General features: G+C 43.3%; 3 protein-coding genes across 4 annotated transcripts in view; 1 reads left to right on the top strand and 2 right to left on the bottom strand.

Moving 5' to 3' along the window:
- The window catches only part of LOC146683801 (uncharacterized), a 246868-nt gene that overhangs the window by 142413 nt on the left and 85735 nt on the right, over positions 1 to 18720 (top strand). The gene's annotated exons all lie outside the window — the stretch shown is intronic.
- Positions 2777 to 4612, bottom strand: LOC146683804 (RNA-directed DNA polymerase from mobile element jockey). The gene has a single exon (XM_085446657.1). The coding sequence runs from the start codon at positions 4243 to 4245 to the stop codon at positions 2800 to 2802; it is 1446 nt and encodes a 481-aa protein (XP_085302783.1). The 5' UTR covers positions 4246 to 4612; the 3' UTR covers positions 2777 to 2799.
- Positions 6522 to 16905, bottom strand: LOC146683803 (uncharacterized). Of its 2 annotated transcripts, XR_014917542.1 has the most exons (3): positions 14032 to 16905; positions 12833 to 13083; positions 6522 to 12588 (listed from the first exon to the last, which is right to left on the bottom strand). XR_014917542.1 is itself a non-coding variant. In XM_085446277.1 (2 exons), exon 1 carries the CDS (start codon positions 16898 to 16900, stop codon positions 14039 to 14041), a length of 2862 nt encoding a protein of 953 aa, XP_085302403.1. In that variant the 5' UTR covers positions 16901 to 16905; the 3' UTR covers positions 6522 to 13083; positions 14032 to 14038. The 2 variants fall into 2 exon arrangements, 1 of the variants encoding a protein (XP_085302403.1); XM_085446277.1 differs by having other exon boundaries at positions 6522 to 13083.

Raw genomic sequence — 18720 nt, 5'->3', positions numbered from 1 at the left:
GTTGAATAAAATACAATAAATAAAAAGTATGTTTACATTAACCAGTACAAAGGATCGGGTGTTAGAATAACTGTGATGCTAATAGAACAGGCCTCACTGAGAGCCTGCACAGTCTGACCTGTGTGGTGCAGAAAGAGTGACAGTGACACACTGGATGACTTAGAAAACAAATAAATGGTGACTGATCCAAACAGAGTTTTAAGAAGTAAAAGTATTCCTGTGTATGTGACGGGATTCATGCTCATGTGAAGATGTGCTGAGGACAAATTGAAGTGAAGTGAGCAGGTGGGCCGTAGAAGTTCGTTCACAGTTCCAGGTTCCAGCAGGGACACTAGAAGGAGGACTGAAGTCCAACCTGTGAATTCATTCTGTGCTTTTCATCTGCTCGTTTGTGCCGTGGTAGACGGTTGGTTCAGAACGATTTGGATTTCCACCACACTTCCTCTGGATGCCCGGCTGCTTTCCTGTTGGGTGACTATCATCAACTGAGAACACGGGAAGAGGTGCAGCTTTAGGCTAAGCATAAGAACAACATCAGCACCAGCTCAGTATAGTTCAAGTGGTTTGGTTATTTTTTGTGTGATTTTAAAGTCTAAATTGTGAAATAACCAGTGCAACAGGACTCGACCTGCAGGGTTAGCAGGGAACACACCTGGATGATTTTGACCCACATCAGCTCTGTCTGAGCTCTGTATGCCTGCTGGGTAAGAGCCATAGGATTTGTTTAATCCAGAGGGTGGGGAACTCGAGGGCTGGTGTCCCGCAGGTTTAGATCTCACCCTGGGTGATGAGTTCATTACCAGGCCTCTGGCGAACTGCAAGACATGTTGAGGAAGTCATTTAGCCGTTTAAATCCGCTGACACGTCTAAAACCTGCAGGACACCAGCCCTCGAGGCCTGGGGTTGGACACCCCTGGATTAATCAGAGAGCCAAAACTGAGTGAATGTAAAACTCTATTTATATGAAACTATGATAAAAACTGTGACACTGATGCTCAAAGTTGGTCAAAGAAAAAAAGAAATATATATAGAAACAGGAAGCAAATGATTATTTGTTGCAGTTATATTTTTAGTCATTCTGTGCTCATGAAGTTTGAGGCGTCAAACATCCTGACTCTGAGATTGATCATGAAACGACCCAACAGGAAAAGAAGTTCGGTTTTCCTTAAGAAGCTTGTGGTTGATCCAGAGCGCTGCAGGTAGAGTCTGACAGGGACTAGCAAACAGAGACCACAGACTTCACTGGTTCCCCGTTAAATCCAGAATCAGATTTAAGATCTTTCTTCAACGAGAGCTTGACTGATCGTAAAGACTACACAGTATCATTTTGTGCTTCTGGAGCACTTTGCTGTCAGACTGCAGGCCTACCTGTGGTTGCTAGAGTTTGGACCCCTCACCATCAGTGTTGGGCAAGTAATTAGTTACTAATTACTGATTACATCTCCAAAAAGTAATCCTGTTACATTACTGATTAAGTAATTAGTTACTTAGTTGTTTTTCAAAAACATGAGTTACAACCTGAATATGTAATAAAGCAACAGTGTTAGCTTTCAGCCGTGTTCGATTGTTTCTGCATAATCCATCATATGAAACTGAATCCAATGAAAAAGCATTTTTTAAACTTGTTTTATTAGTTTTCATCTTTTTAACTTTATGCATCATCATCATCATCATCATCATCATATTTACTTAAAAAACACTTTGAAACAACCACAGCTGACACAAAGTGCTGTACATTGGAACTGTAAAATAAAATTACATGAGATATAAATAAAACACAAATAAAAGAAGAGTGAAATCATTAATTAAATAACTACTTCAATTAAAAGAGAAACTGAGTCTCACTGAGGTTAAAAGCCAAGGAATAAAAGTGGGTTTTAAGACGTGATTTAAAAGTGGACAGTGAAGGGGCCTCTCTAACGTGCATGGGCAAATTATTCCATAATTTGGAGCCACAATAGAGAAGGCCCCGCCCCCTCTGAGCTTCCTCCTGGATCTCGGTACCTCCAGGAGCAGCTGGTCAGCTGACCTGAGAGACCGACAGGGTATGTGGGGATGAAGAAGCTCAGAGAGGTAAGGCGGGGCAAGACTGTGAAGGCATTTAAAAACAAACATAAGAATTTTAAAATTAACTCTAAAAGACACAGGCAGCCAGTGCAGAGAGGCCAGCACGGGGGTTATATGCTCTCTTTTTTGAGTTCCTGCTAGGAGTCGTGCAGCCGCATTTTGAACCAGCTGCAGACGTGAGAGCAACGACTGACTGACCCCCACATAAAGTGAGTTACAGTCGTCCAGGCGGGAAGAAATAAAAGCATGGATCACTGTTTCAAGGTGCTGCCTCGAAAGAAAAGATTTTAGTCTTGCCAGTCGCCTTAAATGATAAAAACTGGACTTCACCACTGCTCTGATTTGGTTGTCCAATTTAAAATCACTGTCCAACTTAAAACCAAGGTCAGTAACAACAGATTTAAAATAGACTTCCAGGGATCCTAAAACAACAGAGGAGGACTCACAGGGACCACTGGGTCCAAACACCAACACTTCTGTTTTCTTTTCATTAAAATTTAAAAAGTTTAGAGCCAACCAAGCTTTAATGTCATCTAGACATGTTAAGAGAGGTTTTATGGAGATGCCATCCTTGTGTTTTAGTGGCAAATAAATTTGGCAGTCATCGGCATAACAGTGAAATGAGATCCCATGCCTTCTAAGGATAGAACCCAGAGGCAATAGACACAATGAAAAGAGCAGTGGCCCTAAAATTGAGCCCTGTGGGACGCCGCATGACAGAGGAGCAGAAGACTATTCGTAACCGAGAAGGCTGACAGAGAAAGTTCTATCTGATAAATAAGACCTAAACCAATTAAGTGCAGTGCCACCAATACCCACTACATCATGTAATCGAGAAGTTAGAATATTGTGGTCTACTGTGTCAAAGGCAGCAGTTCGGTCGAGCAAGACAAGAACAACATGGTTACCAGAATCACATGCCAGAAGGATGTCATTAAAAACCCTTAGTAATGCAGATTCTGTGCTGTGAAGGGTTTTAAAACCTGATTGAAAAACCTCAAAGATGCCATTATCATCTAGAAAATCTTTCAGTTGACTAAAAACAATTTTCTCTAAAACCTTGGAGAGTAAAGGCAGCTTGGAAATAGGCCTATAGTTCGCTAAAACTGTGTGATCAAGGCCAGGTTTCTTAAGCAGTGGCTGTACTACTGCATGTTTGAAATTTGCAGGAACCATACCAGAAGGCAGACTGCTGTTAATAATGTCAAGGACATACTGTTGTATACTAGGAAAAATTTCTTTAAAGAATTGTGGAGGGACAGGATCCCGTGGGGAACCTGTGGGCTTAATATGGCGAACCACATCCTCTAAAGAGGAGAGCGTCACAAGCTCAAACTGAGTGAAAACAGCAGCGCAAGGGACAGAGACAGAGTCAGGAGCTGTGATAAGAGCCCTGATGGTGACAACCTTTACAATGAAAAAGTTCAGAAAACCATTGCAAATCTCAGGAGAAACTTCCAAACAGACATTCAAAGGAGTATTAAGAACAGTGTCAATGGTCCTAAATAACACACGTGGGTTATGACCGTTGGAAGAAATAATATTTGCAAAATATTCCCTTTTTGCCTCTTTAACAGTGTTCTGGTAGCGATGCCAGCAGTCTTTGAGAATTTGAAATGATACATGCAGTTTATCCTTTTTCCACCTCCGTTCTGCTCGACGACATTCCCTCTTAACAGCACGACTGCTCTCATTAAACCAAGGCTCAGGTTTAGCCTTAAGCTGCCTGGTTTTTAAAGGAGCCACAGAGTCCATGATTTTTTGACAGCAAGAATAAAACCAGGAATTTAGCTCTTCTGTATCAGAGGAGACAAAGTCAGAAGGGCCGCCGAGCTGATTAAAAGCAGCAGAAAACTGCGCAGCAGTGGCAGGGTTAATAACCCGACAGCACCGAGTAGCAGCGCCAGGTTTAACTGCGGTATATGTCAAACCAACGTTGAATAACACAGGCATATGATCTGAGAGTGCACAGTCACAAATCTCCAAGTCAGTGACAGGCAGACCATATGACAGAACAAGGTCCAGTGTGTGTCCGTGCTCATGTGTAGGGCCACGTACGGACTGTACCAGGCTAAAAGAGTCAATAAGGCTTAAAAAGTCCTTTACCAGTGGCTTATCAGGACAGCATACATGTATATTAAAATCTCCAACAATAAGAACACTATCATAGTTGGGCATAATCCCAGCTAAAAAATCAGAAAAGTCGTTTATGAAGTTCTTATTGTATTTCGGGGGGCGATAGATGACAGCGCAGAAAATCGGGTTTGTACGACTCGCCTCAAACGAGGTAAGTTCAAAGCTGGAGAACGAAGGCTGTAGAAAACACTGCTTACATTTAAAATCCTTTTTGTAAACAGTCACTGTGCCTCCACCTCTGCCTGACGTCCGTGGCGAGTTAAAATAGCAACAATCCACAGGTAAAAGTTCAGATAGAACACTGGACTCACCAACACTCAGCCACGTCTCAGTCACACACAGAAAATCCAGATCACGGGAACTGAAGAAGTCCCGAAGAATAAAAGTTTTGTTTAAAAGTGATCTGGCGTTCACCAGGCCAATCCTAGCTGGAGCTGGAGTTGGAGCTCGGGGTTCAGGAGGTCCAGAAACCCGCCGCAGCGATCTCAGGTTCCGATCATGTTGACAGCGGAGGTTTAGCCTGGGAGGGCATGGGCAGCGAGGCCGAGGAGCATCATCATCAAAGCCGACCACAGGCACCAAACAGGCATCAACAGGGTCCAGAAAACGCCGAGACGCAAACAGCCTTGGCAAGAATCCATGCACTGGTCGGAAAACAGCAGAATAATTCTTTAGGTAAACCTTTAGCTTCACCAGGCGACCGCTTCGTTTACCCCGGCGACAATGACGCTTTCGCCGGGAAGGTAGTGTGGGAACCCGGTACAGGTAACCCGGGGTTTCCGATGCAAATGGGGGCAGGGGTTGCTGCCCACCAGCTCCAAAGGACACAATATTTTGGACCACAGGTTTGAGGTCCAATAGTGTCTGGCGATCATACCTCAGCAGAGACTTTGTTTCATGGATGACACAAATTAGAAATAACATAAACAGGAACAAACTTGGCAGTGACAGACGAGCAGCCACACACACCGGCGCCATCTTGCCATTAACAGACATTAACATGGAAACCTATCGTCTGCATGTTCCAGCAGATAAAATCATGTTTTGTGTTTACACTCTTTCAAATAGATGCGAGTAAAACAGCAGAAAATAAATAGAATCAAAGACTCAGCAGCTCTTAAATCTATTGCCACCTGTTTATCAGGAGTGGGGCGGGTGGAGGTTTGCCCACAGCGGTCATGTCAGTGGGGGGTCCGGGGGTTTCTCTGTGAATGTCACGTTGCCGTGGCGGCGCGCTCGCTGCTCGCTCAGATTTGAAGTTTAATTTTTTCGCTGCAGAAAGAAGTTTCCTTCCCACACAGAGTGAACAGCAGACGCTGATGTTTGTGTCACTTTTAACAGATTCAAACTCACAGTAATCTGATTACTTCCGCAACGCTGCACGGTCGTACTCTCTCCATCACTCCATGTTATCCACGTCTGTTGCTGCCACGGACGTCACACGCTCGTACGTCATTGTCACGAGACACTCTCACAAACAAAATCACAGTTTAGTAACGCTGTACCGCAGCGTGCTTACGGGAATGTAACTGTAATGTAACTACTTTTTCTGCAATAGTAATCCCTTACATTACTTGTTACTTGAAAAAAGTATTCAGATTGCGCTACTGCATCTATAAGACGTATCTCACCATACGTCTTATAGATGACCTGAGCAGCACTGACCAACCATTCTAAGATCAACGCACTCCCACCTCTACTTCCACGCAACAAATCCCAGCTGCTTTTAACCGCATCCTACAGTCCCAGCAGCTGTGCAGGGAATCCCACCTGATATCAGTCACATGTTTACATTTGTTAAAAACACTAAGGTTCTCCCTCAGGATACATTCTGCTTTGGAAATATAATATATAGCATGTGATGATATATGATGTATGAAACGCACAAGAGGAGGGAATTCTGCAAGAGCTCAAGGCCAAATCCTAAATGTCATCTAAGAAGTTAAAACCTCGGTCCTGTTCCGTTTAGTGATTCAGTCTGACATGCAAGAGACCTTTTCAGGACACAGTTTAAGATAGATGTTACCTGTAACTGGGCCAGTGTTTGTATTAAATGTATCAGTCATTTAAGAAAAAAACCTTAATAAATTATCTCATTCATGCAAATACCAGAAAAATAAAAGTTTCATTTGTGCTATCAGGAGTGGACTGATACATAACTAATATACAGCTTACTACAATCTGTGGCAGGCAATAAGCCTGTGTGCAGCCATAAACCTCCATAAAAGCAAAGGTTCTGGATGAAAATGTATCCAGGTCAAACAAGATAGCTACAGTATAGATAAGATAAGATAAAGATTCCTTTATTGTTGCTGTACTCAGGCATTGTACAGAGGAACTGGATTTCAGCAGACTAGCATACTTAAATTCATTCATTCATTCCACAGATTAAAATAGTGAATATAAAAGTATAAATACACATAAAATGCAATTCAGCAAAACCCAAAAAACGATATTGCGCTACAGCAGTAAGCAGCAGCCGTCATGTCTCCCGTGTGCTGCTCCTAAAAACATCTATTTTAAAGTTTCAGTGGGAGATCCAATAATAAGTTCCAATCATTCTTGCATAGCTGAAACTAGCACAAAGTAGAGGAAAGACTCCATCTGTTGGTGAAAAGGTGAAATTAGTTTGAATTTTATGATTAAAAAATGATTAGACACAATAATGCCTCTAATATAATATGAATATATAAGGAAAGATATGGATATATTTACTGGTGTACTGTAAATGACCACAGGTCTTTATCAATAGGAAACTTGTGAAAATACAGTTAAACGTCCACAATTTACAGCAGGTAAAATATTGAACATGTCACCAATGTTCTAATATGTTTCTGAAGGTGTATTTGTGTTTGCTCGTGTGGTCTGACGTGCATATGAACTTGAGTGACATCCCATTCTTCATCCCTCAAGCGCCTTGAGGCGACTTTTGTTGTGATTTGGCGCTATATAAATAAAATTGAATTGAATTGAGGGTTAATGCGACGTCCACCCACCCTTTGCGAGGTTTAGGAGGAGGCCTGGCTCACAGGCTCTGCTCTAATTATTCCCAGTGGTGTTCTCTTAGGTTGATGTCAGGACTCCACTTCTTCCACACCAAAGTCATTGACCCACATTGCTTTGTGCACTGCAGTCATTGAACAGGAAGGAGCCATCCCCAAACCGTTCCCACAAAGCTGGGAGCGTTAAATTGTCCAAAATGTCTCTGTATACTGAAACATTAACAGTGCCTTTCACTGGAACTAAGGGACCGACCCCGTCTCCTGAAAAACAACCTCACATCAAACACGTCGAAGGTTTTCTACCTGCAAGTCAAATTTGGCAAACAAAACACTGGATTCTCTTGGTGAAAGAAAGAGTGATGAATCTAGTTTAAACTTTGAGAACTGATGTAAAAACCAGATAGAAACCAAGTAACTATGTAACAGTCCATGTGAGTCAAACGTTTGAAGACATCTCTAATAGGCAAGGCAAGTTGTGAAGTTACCTATTGATACAAAGTATTTCCTGTTTTCTAAGTATGTTTTGAACCAGTTTAGTACAGTTCCTGAAAGACCTGCCCAGTTCTCCAGTCGTTTGAGTAATATGTTGTGGTCGACTGTATCAAATGCTGCACTGAGATCCAGTAAAACTAAGACTGACATTTTTCCACTGTCTGTATTCAGACATATGTCATTAAACACTTTGGTCAGAGCGGTTTCAGTGCTGTGGTTCTGTCTAAAACCTGACTGGAAGGCATCGTAGCAATTATTCTGTTTTAAGAAGTAACTGAGCTGTTGAGAAACTGCTTTTTCAATTATCTTACTTAAAACTGGGAGATTTGAGATCGGCCTGTAGTTGTTCATTTGTGTCTTGTCAAGATTGTCAATAATAAGTAATAATAATAAGTAACATTTTGACAGTTTTGTACAGTTTTGGTGGATACAACCATGTTCATGTCAAAGCTGTCATCAGAGTAAACAATGACTATTTTAAGGACTCCGATATTTCAGCATCAGGGTGTTTGAACACATTTGCTTCATAAATCCAAATGTGTCATGTTCTTACTTTCTACTGCTACTTATTACAATTGCAGCAATGTCAGACGATCACCAGTATAACCAGTAACTCCTTTAGCTACACATTAATCGAGCGGCCAGCCTGTTCCCAGTCTCCTGCTAGCTCTATCATGCAGGACCCTCGCTTAAATCAAAGCGAGTACCCAGAACAAATATGGACTTTCTGTGCTACTGCTGACCAGGGACATTGTTGGACCATAACCTGATTCTCTGAGACTTTCCATGGTTAACTGGTGAAAAAGGCTTATGACGTAAATGCAAGGCCACTTCGTCCCCATTAAAGTACTGGTATGCTGACTACTAGGTGAACAAACCTTCTAGGTCATGATGACAACACCTTAGCTAAAACATTGTTTTCCTGACCTACATAGTGAAAGAGAAACCTGAGAACAGCAGACAGCTCTCACGTTACTGCCTCTCTATTGTCTGCTTGTAAACTAGTCTGCATAGTAGTGCTAACCCCTGACCCGTCCTGCACGACAGAGCAAATCAAACAAACAACCACAAAAGAAAGAAAGAAATTAGAGATTGAGACGGTGCAGTGCGTGTGCGTGTGTGTGTAGTCAAGCATTTTCATGTCATGCTAGCTTAAAACGATGCAGTGTGTGTATTTGCAGAGGTGTTGCACGATAAACAAAACCTCCACCCAGGCAGCTCCACCCTCCAGGCCGTATTTACTTTTAATACTTTTATTATATTTTGTACATTTGCTGTTCTTTGTAGTTTTCATGTCCTGTAAGGACTTTGCAGTGCACTGAAAATAATACATTTTGGAAGTCAGATGTAAAAGTGAGATCAGAGTCAAATGTGACATGAGTCCCCACATACAGGTATCATTTCATTAATATTACTAATATAAACAACAGCAGTAGAGTTTTAAAGGTGACAGTTTGACCTGTGGGCTCACAGTAGTGGTCAGATCGTTCCTTTATGCTGATATGTTGTCAACACAAACAATGGCAGCTAGAAGCAGAGCTTTACATGGCATGATTATTATGATGATTATGACCTTCAGAAGTACAGGTCAAAGGTCAAATGTGACATGATACTTTAAATGTGCCTTCATAATTGCTAAGTTCTGAGGCTGTTCTCAATTTTCCAAGGGTGAGTTATTAAGATGGATGATTCCACTCTACACTTGTGCTTCAAAACTTCGTGAACTGTGGTGTTCACAGGCGAAAAGAATGACAAACGTGCACACAAGCAAGATCAAACCCCCCCACTCTCTTTGGTGGAGGCAAGAATACTATTCCCCAAAGTTTGATTCTGTTCATCTGGAGGTTTTCAGTGGGAGAAACGTTTCGTCGATGGTCATGAGATGAAGGAACTGACCTCACAGCCCATTGTTCCTTCAGTGCTGCTGGTTTCAGTCATTGTGCAAATGTCCTGTTTAAAGGTTGGAAGCCTGCAGTCAGCTGAGACTGGAGACGTCACCTGATGATGAAACGTTTCTCCTACTGAAAACTTCCAGATGAACAGAATCAACCTTTGGAGATTTATTTAAATAGATGACTGAGCATCGAGACGTAAACATATTCTTCTTATAGTTATTATTATCTGTCACTGTTTTAGAGTTTTTGTGTTTGACTGAATCTAGTGTGAATTTACTTTCATCCTTGTTCCCCTTACCGAATTTCCCAGAGGAACCCACCCGAGGGATTAATAAAGTTCTATCTTATCTTATTTCCCAAGAAGTCCCCACAGTGGGTGGATCTATTAGATTTGGTATAAGTTTTACACAGGATGCTCTTCCTTATGCAGTGCTTGTATTTTGTGGGGGTGAGACTGGGCTGATCTTAGCTTGTGACCCTCTGAGGCGAGGTCTTTCATGTGTACACCGTGCAGCCATAACCTAAAACATCATCAGAGTTTGAATTCAATTACATTTGATTTATATTGTGCCAAATCACAACAACAGTCACGCAGGCACTTCATATGGTAAAGACTCTGCAATAATCCAGAGAAACCCCAACAATCACATGGCCCCTCTGAGCAGGTGCTTTGGTGACAGTGAGAAGGAAAACATTCATTTTTTTATAAATACAGATTCACAAAACTCATTTCCTTTTCACAAGATTGATGGAGCAGGAGCAGAATGCAGAATTTCAGCAAGAAAAAAAGACGAATACAAAAGCATCCACAGGTGTTCACATGGTGCCAAAGCCCTCCAGGAGTAGACATCACAGGAAATCTACCAAAACTTAAACTGCAATAAATAAATAAACAAATAACATAAAAACTAAAGGTGTCACAGCTGTTACTCTTCACAAACAATACTACCCCAACTGTCTCACACGGTGGCAGAGAGGTGATGATCTGTATAACAAAGTGTCCTGAGTCCGATGTGAGGCCCTGCGTCTGTCATGGTTGAGTTCGGGCTGGGGCCATGGAGCAGGCTTGGAGCGGTGCTAGCAGTTAGACCAACTTTATTGTGGAGTGGGCAGGTGTAAAGGGGCGGGGTTATGGGGAAGTCGGCCAGGCACGGAGGGAGTTGGCAGCTGACAGTAATGTTCAATAAAGTGCAGCTAAGTGGAGAGTAAATAGGTAAGGACAGGCTAGCAGAAGCTTTGGCAGAGCGGTGGTGCCAGAGAGAAGCAGGTGAAGTGAAATGTGGTCATTTCAGAGAAATCTTGAACGAGCTTCCAGACGAGATACTGCGGATGAGCCGACAAGACAGGTGAGGGTGAAGCACGTGAAACCACGAGGAGCCGATCATCACCATGATGGTGGAGAAGAACCACACAGCCCAGCACCAGGATATCATTAAAAGATCTGAAATCATACATTTCTACACTGTGTTGTATTCCTGAGTGACTGACACGTGTCTTTGCTACAGCATACAGGTATGAGTCCGGCCTCTGTGGCAGTCAGGTGAAGAGGAAACTTAATTCTGTTTACAAGAAACATTGTGAAGAATCTGTTTTTCCAAAACAGCTGCCGGTTGTCAAAAATCCACAGTGTTCATTCTTAATGAGACTCTTTTCTCTCGTAGGTATATTGTTCAGCTTTAAGGCGTGCCCCGTGCTTCTGAAAACAAGATGAAGGCGTTCACAAACCGCAACAACGATGCACTGTAGACCACGCAGTGAGCTGCAGGCTCACAGGGGAACCACAGAAACTACTCCGATGTTTGTGTGAACATCTTTAACCAAAAACAGAACAGAGTTGTGATCAGAGGGACAGAAATCACCATCACACATATTTAGTATGTTTTAACTCTCGTTTTGACTCTATGCTAAGTGAGTCTGACAAAGCTGTGACTCTTCAGTTTCTGAATGTTCCAGTAAATCTACCAGCTACGTGCTTCATATGCTGTAAGCAGTAGAAGCGGTTCAGAGTTGGATACAGTTGACATCTGTTTTCATATGCATGTGACGGCTTGGTTCATTTATTTTTACTGAAGGATGCAGCAGATACACTAGTACACTGCTGTGTAACATCAGAGATTTGTGCGAGTGTCACACTAGCTCTTGGTAAACCTCCACCAACCCACAGCTGATAAAACCAAAAGCTTCTGTCATACGTTCTCTAAACAAATTACATGGTCACTTACTGAATTTACATGGTCCTATAGATGAACTACAACACATGACATTTTACACTGTTTCATTCAAGCAACGTGTGAAAAACCTACATACAGACCAGTGAGAGCGCTGCTGCTATAATCTGAACTCAGATAAGAAGGATGGATGCAGAGAAGAAAGGGGGGCAGCCATGTGACCAGCTGAGGTGAGGAGAGGAGGATCAATTATAAGACAACTTTCATGTACCCTAACGCACAACCCAGTTATACAACGACGCATTTAGTCATTTATTCCATCCACGTTTTTCCGCTTATCCAATTTAGGTTGCAGGTGGGGGGTGGAGCCTATCCCACCCTGGACAGGTTGACAGTCTGTCACACAGACAGACAACCATTCACACTCACATTTCGACTCACCAGTTAACCTGTCCTCACTACCTGGATGTTTGACCGTGGGAGGAAGCCGGAGTGAACTCCACATGTAAAGGCCTCGGCCAGATAGACGTAGATGGTTCTTACACAGCGCTTTTAGTCTGACCACTCGAAGCACTATACACGACTTGCCTCCTTCACCCTTTATACAAGCACTTTTTATAAGCCTTCTCTGTGTAAGTGCTTTCTAGCTAACATTCACACATTCAGTGATGTTTGGCATACAGACTGGTGCAGCCAGGGTGTACTGTCTTTCCCTCTTCACACTGCACAGAAGAGGAACCGGCAGCAAGGTTCAACACTTTTCTTCCATCAAGACTCTGAAGACCATTACTCTTTGTCCACAGGTTTAATGATGTAGAAAGTGTGAAACTGAAACAAACATAACACAATTACAATTACAGTATATTCTTTAAATCTTACATATACACTGTACCTACAAGTCTACAATAATCTAAATCAACGTAGCGTAGCACTTTAGCTGCAAGAATAAGCATTAGCCGTGCTCTAAACATGTGGTTTCAACAACGTATCAAAGTTACACATTAAACTTCCCTCATGTCACAAAATACAACCACAGAACTACAGATAAGCATCAAATAAACAATATACATACAGACGATGCTCCAAAAGACGAAGGATTGAAGGCAGATGCATGTGGATTCATGGCAGTCTCCTTGGCCATGTGCAAACTTCACTAAACCTTACTACTTCCTGCTTCCTGTGATGTCACCAGGTATCAGAACTCTTAAAGGGACAGCTGCCCTAACACTATCGGCACACTCCCCGCCTGGCATGTTAGAATGCCACAACTAACACACAATACAGAACGGTTATACATGGTTATATATGTATATAGATATAGAGGTGGAGGTGGAGGTGGTCAACAAGTACAAGTACCTCGGGCTGTGGGTGGACAATAAACTGGACTGGTCATGCAACACAGAGCACCTGTACAAAAAAGCCCAAAGCCGACTGTACTTCCTCAGGAGGCTGAGGTCTTTTAACATCTGCAGGAAGCTCCTGAGGATGTTTTACCAGTCGGTGGTTGCTGGAGTACTTTTCTATGCTGTGGTGTGCTGGGGGAGCAGCACAGCAAAGAAGGACTCATCCAGGCTAGAGAAACTGATCAGGAGGGCTAGCTCTGTGGTCGGCATGAAGCTGGACACTCTGGTGACAGTGGCAGAGAAAAGGACATTAAAGAAACTGATGGACATTATGGACAATGCCAGGCATCCTCTGCACACGGCCATTAACAACCAGAAGAGTCTGTTCAGTGACAGGTTGCTTCTCCCCAAGACAAGAACTAACAGACTTAAAAACTCCTTTGTCCCACACGCCATCAAACTGTTTAACTCCTCCCTGGAGGGGAGAGGGAGGGGAAACAGGAGGACAAAGGAGGGGGGAACAACTAAGCTGTAGTGCCTCTTCACCTCACTGTGCAATACCTTTTGTGCAATACTTTTGTAAATAGTCAACAGTGCAATAGACCTCAATACTTGAAATGTGCAATTCACTTGTATTTTTATTTTTTATTCCTATTTATCCCCTTCGTATATTTTATTTATATTGTCTCTGTATTTATATATATGTGTGTGTGTGTGTGTGTGTGTGTGTGTGTGTGTGTGTGTGTGTGTGTGTGTGTGTGTGTGTATGTATATATATATATATATATATATATATATATATAATATTCCGTAACTCTGTAACTTCTGTCGGTGCTGTGCTTTTTTGGAAATCGAATTTCCCAGAGGAACCCACCCGAGGGATTAATAAAGTTCTATCTAATCTAATCTAATCTAATCTAATCTAGAGTAACAGTTCAGTCTTTGTCTGGATGTAACAGAAGAATGAGCTCCGACACAGGTCTCAAAAATACTTTTGTCCCATCTTGCCTGGATACCTTCACCTCCGCTGTGCGGACCTTATTGTCCTGGCTAGGGAAGACTTGGGTGATTACTCCAAGAGGCCATTCATTTCTCTTGAGCTGCTGATCTCTGAGAAGTACAATGCTCCCAGGCTCCAGATTGGGGTGACTGTCCTGCCACTTTCTTCTTGGCTGCAGTGAAGAAAGATACTGTCGTCTCCATTTGCTCCAGAAAGTCTGGGCCAGATGCTGCACCTGACGCCATTGTTGTTTACACATATCTTTGACATTGGAGTCTTCAGGTGGAGCTGATGGAGTGCCCATCTTCTGAGTTAAGAGAGTGGCTGGGGTTAGTAGAACTGGGTCACTTGGATCAGTAGATACTGGTATGAGAGGCCTGGCATTGATAATTGCCACCACTTCTGCCATCAGCGTAGTAAGGACCTCATGCGTCAAGTTTGATGTCTCAAGATGCAGGAACATTGAATCGAGGATTCTTTTGGCTATTCCTATCACCCTCTCCCATGCGCCACCCATGTGAGACGCATGTGGAGGATTAAAGACCCATGCACAACCTTTTCCAGCTAGGTACTTCTCAACAGACGTGGAATCAATATTGGATGGAATCTTTAGTTCAGTTGACGCACCCACGAAGTTTGTGCCTCTGTCCGAACGTATTTGTTTCACAGGACCTCGAATAGCTAGAAACCTCCTGAGGGCATTGATGAAGCATGAGGTGTCCAGAGATTCTATGACCTCTATGTGGACTGCTCTAACGGCCATACAAGTGAATATAACTGCCCATCTCTTACTATGGGCGAGACCACCTCTTGTACGCCGTGCAACAACACTCCATGGGCCAAACACATCCAGTCCAACGTAGGTAAATGGAGGTTCCATAGAGAGGCGATCTGATGGCAGGTCAGCCATCTTTTGTTGTTCAGGGAGGCCGCGAAGCTTTCGACATGTGACACAATGGTGGATGACAGTGCTCACCAATCGCTTCATACCTATTATCCAGTAGCCTGCTGCACGGATGGCACCCTCTGTGAAGTGGCGTCCCTGGTGCAGGGTTTGTTCATGGAAATGTCTGACCAGCAATGTTGCAATATGGTACTTACAAGGAATGATCTTAGGGTTCTTTTCTTCATGAGGAACCTCTCCATGTCTTATCCGACCACCAACTCTGAGGACGTTGTGTGTGTCAATGAAGGGATCCAGGGTCCTAAGAGGACTCCCTTGAGGGATCACCTTATTGTTTTTGAGACAGGCCAACTCTTCAGCATATGCCTCTTCCTGCACAGTTTGAATAATGACGTGCTCTGATAAACTGAGTTGATCAGGTGTACCTGCTTTCTGACAGAAATGCCACCCCTTGCATTGCATGGTCCCTTTGACCTTACATGTGTGAAAGCTGTTCACAATGTGAAGGAGATTAGCAATGGCACGTTTCAAAGCTTGCCAGGAAGAAAATTTGGAGAAACGGTGGGACCCAAGTAGTGTGCGAGAAGCCTGTGTTTGCAAAGTAGAGATTTGCGGGCTGATCTCAGCGTCCATGTTTGCATCCACAAGCTCAAAGGATTCTGGTTCTAGAGAATCTTGCATAGGCTCAGTCAGAAAAGGAGGTCCAGTGAGCCAAGAGGTATCTGAGAGAAAGGCAGCCGGTACAGACCTTGTCGCACAGTCTGTTGGATTTTCCCCTGTAGACACGTACTTCCACTGCTTAGGATGAGAGGACCTTCTGATGCGGACAATACGATTGCTGACATACACATAAAAGCGTCTTGTCTCGTTATTTATGTATCCGAGCACTACTTTGCTATCAGTGTAGAAGGTGATAGCATCGATGCGCATGTCAAGCTCTGATGATATGAAATCTGCTAACTCCACGGCAAGTACAGCTGCACAAAGCTCAAGTCTGGGGATTGTGTGTTCAGGTCTGGGTGCCAGCTTCGCCTTACCCATAACAAAGCCAGTATGAGTATTCCCTGCTTCGTCCACCACCCTGAGATAGGCAACTGCTGCAATAGCCATTGTTGACGCATCAGAAAAGACAAACAGTTCTCTCGTCTTTGTTGTTGAAAGAAAGGCTTTGGTATAGGCTCTTGGGATCATCACGCAACTTAGGTCTTTTAGTGAATCCCGCCAAGACTTCCATTGTTCCTGCATCCCTTCAGGGAGCTGAGAATCCCAGTCACATCTTTGTTGTGTGAGCTCTCTTAGAATGTGCTTCCCTTGAATGGTCACGGGAGCCACAAATCCCAAGGGGTCATACACGCTATTTACCACTGATAGGATGCCTCGGCGTGTGAAAGGCTTCTCTTCTTTGTTGACTTTAAAAACAAACATGTCGCACTCCAAGTTCCAATTTAGTCCCAAGCTGCGCTGTACAGGTAGAATATCTGAGCTCAGATCCAAATCCTTCAAGTCATTTGCGCGATCTTCAGGTGGGAAAGCCTCCATGACCTCTTTGCTGTTAGAGGCGATTTTGTGGAGCCTCAGGTTGGAGTTTGCCAGAACATCCTGAGTTTTCTTCAACAGACAGACAGCACTTTTTACACTTGAAAAAGATTTAAGTGCATCATCGACATAAAAGTCATGGCAAACAAACTGTTTCACCTCGGGGTCATGATGTGGTCCTCCATCCATCGTGGACTGCCTGAGGCAGTAAATGGCAACCGCTGGACTAGGACTATTACCGAACACATGTACGGTCATGCGGTACTCAATGACATCCTGTGTAGGACTGTTGTCTCTGAACCAGAAGAACCGTAGGAAGTTACGATCTTCTTCTCTCACAAGAAAGGAATGAAACATCTGCTTGATGTCTGCAGTTCCATCAGTAAATCACTGAGGTCCCGGAGCTTGGAGTAGTCTTTATTGCCAATTTTGGGGAAACTATCCAGTTTTTGGAACAAAGCTTTCTCAATAGCTTCAGATGAACCGTAAGAAGCATCTAGTCGGTTCCAGATCATGCTCAGCCCTTTAGCTGGTTGATTTATGTGGATGGACCTAATACGCTTTGCATGCTCAGCTGATTCACTTCCCAGCCATTTGACAAGAAGATCCATTTCTTCATCACTTGTTAGATTCAAGTCTCTCACCGCATTCTGGAATGAACGTCGCCAGGCCCTGTAGTTTTCCGGTCTATCGTTAAATTGTAGTAGACCACTTGTAACGATCTCACGTCGTGCTAGAAATCTGACAAAGTCTGTCACATGTGGATCAGTGGAGTAACTAGGCCGCTGAGAGTTACCATATGGGTGATGGGGAAGAGCTTCCATGGCGCTGTTGGTCTTCCAGGGTGGCTGATGTGCAGTTACACTGCATGAAGGCCTTAGAAAATCTTCATAATCATTTTCTTTGAGTGCTCCGTAGTAGTGGTGCTCTGTCTGTTGAGCTGAGTTGCGATTCACATCTGATGTGACAAAGGGATTAAGGCTATTTTGTTTACATGGAGGAGGCAGTGGAGTATCAAAGACAGTAATAGCAGCGTTGGGGGGACCATCACTCAGCGAATTGAGACGGGGCATGCACACCGTATTATGCAAAGGTTCCTCAGGAAGCGGCTGCTGTGTCTCATCCTGCAAGGGTAAATCCTCCTGTGATGCCATCTGGATGTCTCTTGATACTTCGGCTTGTTTCTCCACATACTCTTTTGTACGCTCAACAGAGTCGACTGATGTTGCAATGAGAGGAAGTTTACAACTGTGTTTTCCTTCACTAACGCCAACCGCTGCTTCTAAAGCTTCTGCCTTTGCTACAGCTGCAGCAGTTTCCTTTTCTGTGGTCAGCATTTCTATAGAAGCTTCCAGACGAGCCTTTTCCATTTTTAACTTCATTTCTTGCTCTGCAAACGCTAAACGTGCCTTTGCTGCTTCAGCATTAGCCCTAGCTCTTGCAGCTGCAGTGCTGGTAGCCGATCCATGAGAACGTGTGGTTGACATAGAAGCATAAGACCGTGTCTTCACTGATGATGGCTTTGAATCCATAGTGTAGGCAAGTAGAGGCTATGTAGCGTGATAGCAGTAGTTGTTGTCACATGCACTGTGTTACCTTGTCTGTAACTCAACGTCTTTTCACTGTACTGTCTTTCCCTCTTCACACTGCACAGAAGAGGAACTGGCAGCAAGGTTCAACACTTTTCTTCCATCAAGACTCTGAAGACCATTACTCTTTGTCCACAGGTTTAATGATGTAGAAAGTGTGAAACTGAAACAAACATAACACAATTACAATTACAGTATATTCTTTAAATCTTACATATACACTGTACCTACAAGTCTACAATAATCTAAATCAACGTAGCGTAGCACTTTAGCTGCAAGAATAAGCATTAGCCGTGCTCTAAACATGTGGTTTCAACAACGTATCAAAGTTACACATTAAACTTCCCTCATGTCACAAAATACAACCACAGAACTACAGATAAGCATCAAATAAACAATATACATACAGACGATGCTCCAAAAGACGAAGGATTGAAGGCAGATGCATGTGGATTCATGGCAGTCTCCTTGGCCATGTGCAAACTTCACTAAACCTTACTACTTCCTGCTTCCTGTGATGTCACCAGGTATCAGAACTCTTAAAGGGACAGCTGCCCTAACACTATCGGCACACAGGGATCAAACCAG

Source organism: Copadichromis virginalis, linkage group LG22 (assembly GCF_057382275.1).
Source record: "Copadichromis virginalis isolate Kocher_CV1m ecotype Utaka linkage group LG22, C_Virginalis_male_GT1.1, whole genome shotgun sequence".
Classification (NCBI taxonomy): domain Eukaryota; kingdom Metazoa; phylum Chordata; class Actinopteri; order Cichliformes; family Cichlidae; genus Copadichromis; species Copadichromis virginalis.
The sequence above is the reverse complement of the archived record's forward strand: the minus strand, read 5'-3'. Positions and strand labels throughout refer to the sequence as shown.